The sequence below is a fragment of the Falco naumanni genome, chromosome Z (assembly GCF_017639655.2).
Source record: "Falco naumanni isolate bFalNau1 chromosome Z, bFalNau1.pat, whole genome shotgun sequence".
Taxonomy (NCBI): Eukaryota; Metazoa; Chordata; class Aves; order Falconiformes; family Falconidae; genus Falco; species Falco naumanni.
Genome location: NC_054080.1, coordinates 1,015,161 through 1,018,855, shown reverse-complemented (window position 1 = coordinate 1,018,855; position 3,695 = coordinate 1,015,161). Strand labels below are relative to the sequence as shown.

General features: G+C 61.1%; 1 protein-coding gene across 1 annotated transcript; it reads left to right on the top strand.

The window, feature by feature from the left end:
- Positions 1-257: 257 nt before the first annotated feature.
- LOC121081690 lies at positions 258-3,054 on the top strand. Its single transcript, XM_040580900.1, has 2 exons — positions 258-984; positions 1,889-3,054. Exon 2 carries the CDS (start codon positions 1,904-1,906, stop codon positions 2,894-2,896), a length of 993 nt encoding a protein of 330 aa, XP_040436834.1. The 5' UTR covers positions 258-984; positions 1,889-1,903; the 3' UTR covers positions 2,897-3,054.
- Positions 3,055-3,695: the final 641 nt, after the last annotated feature.

The window sequence follows — 3,695 nt, the reverse complement described above, 5'->3', positions numbered from 1 at the left end:
AGCTCCCCGCAATCGGCAGGCAAAGCGGCTTTGAGAGTGCAGCGAGAAGAGCAAGAGAGAGACCTGCCCTTGCCTGGGTGGCCCAGCCGGTGGCCCACACCAGCACAGGGCCGGGAGACCTGCAGCTCGATGGCACGATACCTTTGCTCCACCTTTTCAGTGGCTTTGCTCGAAAGTTTGCTTGTGCGCCTCTTTTTCTCTCATCCGTCCGTTCTCAACAAGATTTTGGAACGGGGCGAGGGCAACAGAAGGCTTCAACGAAGTCACTGAGCTGATGCCTAAACCCTTAAAAAAAGTGGTGTATCTGAAGAGGCAGCTAATACTGGAAAAGGAAAGCTGAGGAACTTCAAATAGGATTTCTTTCTTTCCTTTTCAACAGTCTACATTCCTTGAGGATTCGTATAGTTCTTACACGGTTTTAGTCATTCCACTGCTTCTGAAGCTTGCACCATCATCACGAAGGGGCTTTCAAATGTCAGCAACAAAGATGTCAACGACCAAAACTTGCTGGCAGAGAACTCTTCAAATCCTGAAGTCTTTCTACGGTGAGGACAACTTTTCAACAACATGATGGAAGGCAGAAGGAGAAGGCCAGTCTAGCTGCACGCCCGGAACCGTGGGCAACATTTGTAAATGTGCAGATTTCCTTCCTTCAGATGCCTCGATGCTGCCACTGTGGCGAGGCCCTCGTCACTTCAGGTACGTTCTCAGGAGTGAGATCTGTCCCATGGCCAATGACTAGAAATGATTCTGAAAGGCAGAGGCAAGAAGGGGTGACGGGACAGCATGGCCCACGTGGGGATCCATCCTGGCTCCCCGGAGGCGTGAGCAGGGCGTCTGCGCCCCTTCTACCATGCTCTGGCGAGACAGGAACTGCAACTCCTCGCGGCGTAAAGCGGTTCAGGCTCCATTGCTGGTGCTTTTGGGGACCACCAAAGCAACAGTTGGCCAGGAGCACCACCTACCAGAAGCGTGGCAAGCTTGGTAAGCGGGGAGGGACCAGGCACTGTGGGCGAGTGCCAGCAGGAGTGGATGGGGCTGCAGCAAAATGCCCCTTCAGGCTTCTCCCTGCGGGCGGGGGGCACGACCCAGCAGGGTGGGAGACTCTTGCCCAGGGCTGCCCACCGAGCGCCCAGCTCCTCCCTGCAGATCCTGGCACTGCAGAGGGAAAGGCAGCCAGCTGGGGCAGGCATCATTCAGGCACGGGCAGTGGTCCACGCAGACTGGTTCCACCACGCTCCCCCTCGCAGGGGACCTGTGTGAGGCGTCACGAGCGGGGATGAGACACACCGCCACGGGCGCGGGTTGCAGGGGACCAAGCTAGAGCAACACAGGAACGTAAAAGGTGAAAACAAGAAACGGTATTTTTTCTCTTGATGCCATGTGCCTGCGGGGGGCGGAAGGTTCGTTGTGACATCACCGTGTTCTGGAGGCTGACGCTACCGAGCAGCGCATTGTGACATCAGCCAGTGATGGGCTGTGACCTCACATCCCTCACCGCTTATCTTCGGGCGCCGGCAGAGCCTGGGCCAGTCTGGCTCGTGCCTGGCCTCCTGCCGAGCGTGCCTGTGAGGTCTGGAGGGTGGAGCGAGGCTTCTCCTGGTGCTGGGTGGTGCTTCGGGGGTTGCCGCCGGCAGCTCTCGGTGTCCATCCCCGAGCCATCGCCTGTGTTTCCCCGGCCCTACCTGGATCAGGCAGCCGCGCACCGCGGGGTGTGCTTGCAGCAGCGCAGGTGAGCCGTGCGGGGAACCGTCCCCCAGGGTGGCCGTCGGGCGGGCGATGGGGCCTGGGGGTTCGAGAGGGTGTCCTCCTTGAGGGGCCTGGGCATTTCCTCCGCCCTTCCATTCCCTGGGGCAGCGGGTGACTGTGGTCTCTCTCCATTTTGCAGCGTGTGACACCAGTGATGGGGAGCTGCTTGTCATCCGCACGTCTCCCCAACCTGCTGCAGGAAGAAGACGTGGCCACGGAGCCAGAGTGGGAGTGCCCCATCTGCCACAACGCTAAAAATGAGGTCGCTTATGTGCTGCCTTGTCACCACCAGTTCTGTATGAGCTGCATCATGTGTTGGGCAAGCAGGAATCCAACGTGCCCCTTTTGCAGAGGACCAGTGGAGAATCTCAGGCTTTCTGTGGGGGCAGAATACAACCATATAGAGATTGGCATCAGAACACTTGATGAGATGCCAGATGCCAGCAGCCAGGCAGGCGGGGCTCCTGACCTCCTGGCTGAAAGCAGGCCACATCACCCTGTGGCACCCCGTCCGTCCTCTCCACAGCAGATGCTGTCCCCAGCTGAGCAGGGAGCTGTAGGGACAGAGGCTGTGGGTGGCCTCCTGCCCAGCGTCTGGGCATCGCTCTTCCAAAGGCAAGAGCACCTGCTGGATCCCGTGCTGCCCTGGCTGCGCGAGGTGCTGGCAGCAATCTGTGGGGACCAATGGTGGCTGGCAAGGAGTGCGGAGAGCAGCATCCTGCACTGCCTCTGCGCCTGCGGTCTGAATCGGGAGCTCATGGTCCAGTGGCTGCAGGACTCCCTTCAGGAATATGCGGCACAAGTGGTCGACGGCATCGTCAATGTCATTGTGGAGCGGTGCAGCGAGGAGGCCCAGAGGCTGCTGCAGTCCCATACTGTGGGGGAAGAGGACTACAGCGCTGTGGCCAGCTCCAGCTCCACCAGATCCCGCTCCTCCAGATCCAGCTCCTCCACGTCCAGCTACAGCACATGCCGGGAGTGGACTCCTGACTCCGCCAGCAGCCCTGAGAGCTCCCCCGGGGAGGAGGGAGCCGGCACATCAGAGGCCCCCCTCCGCGGGCGTGCTGGCCGCCACCCATCTGTGCACATCCCCGCGGAGCGGGAGGAGCCGGGGCAGGCGGCGGGGGCGGCTGGTCCCTCCTCCTAGGGCAGCCGCCGCAGCCCCTCGGCTCCCGCCCGGGACAGTGACCACTTGCCCAGGGGAGCCCGGCGCCCCGCAAAGAGGAGGGCCGCTGGCCCCCAGGACCCTCCCCAGCCCTGCAAGAGGCGGCCCCGCCGACGGCGCCAGCCTGGCTCCAGCTCCTCCATGTTGAAGGGCAAGGATATAAATTCCTCTTTCCCTGACACAGGCCCTGTGTGCTTCTTTCTCTCTCTCCTGGTTCCCGTCCCCGCTTCCTGTGCCCCACCGTGGGTGGCACCTGCCTTGTGGGGGGGCACGGCCATGGGTCCCCGAGCCCCCGGGCTGTGTGGGCAGCACCGCGTCCTGCAGGCAATCCTGCCGCAGCTGCAGCACAGCAGATGCCGAGGGCAGAGCGGGCAGGAGGGGAAGCTGCTCTCATTGCACATGCAATGCCCTCCGCCTGCACCCCGTCCCTCCCTCTGCCCGCTACCGACACTTCTGCTCTGCTCTGGTTTCTGTCTGGCGTCGGCCAGGGCAAACTCGCTACTGGGAGAGCTGTCGAGGAGGCAGGGACAAAGGGCAGGGCAGTGAGAGAAGAAATGTAGAAATATCACCAGAGGAGAAGAGATAAGGAGCACAAACTTGGGAAGATGCAGATGTGTGGACAGCAGGCGCGTGCTCAAATGTCACCTCCTTGTGTATATTCCGTGCCCTCACGTTCTCCTCAGATGCCGCAGTCACGGTACCGGGAGGCCTTTGGTAGGGAAGTGCCGCCTTCCAGGCTGAATCCTAGCTCTGAGAGAAAGTACAACGACAGCTGGGTTGG

Coding starts and splice junctions, on each gene's coding strand:
- LOC121081690 (XM_040580900.1), top strand. CDS start 1,904: ATGGGGAGCTGCTTGTCATCCGCACGTCTCCCCAACCTGCTGCAGGAA.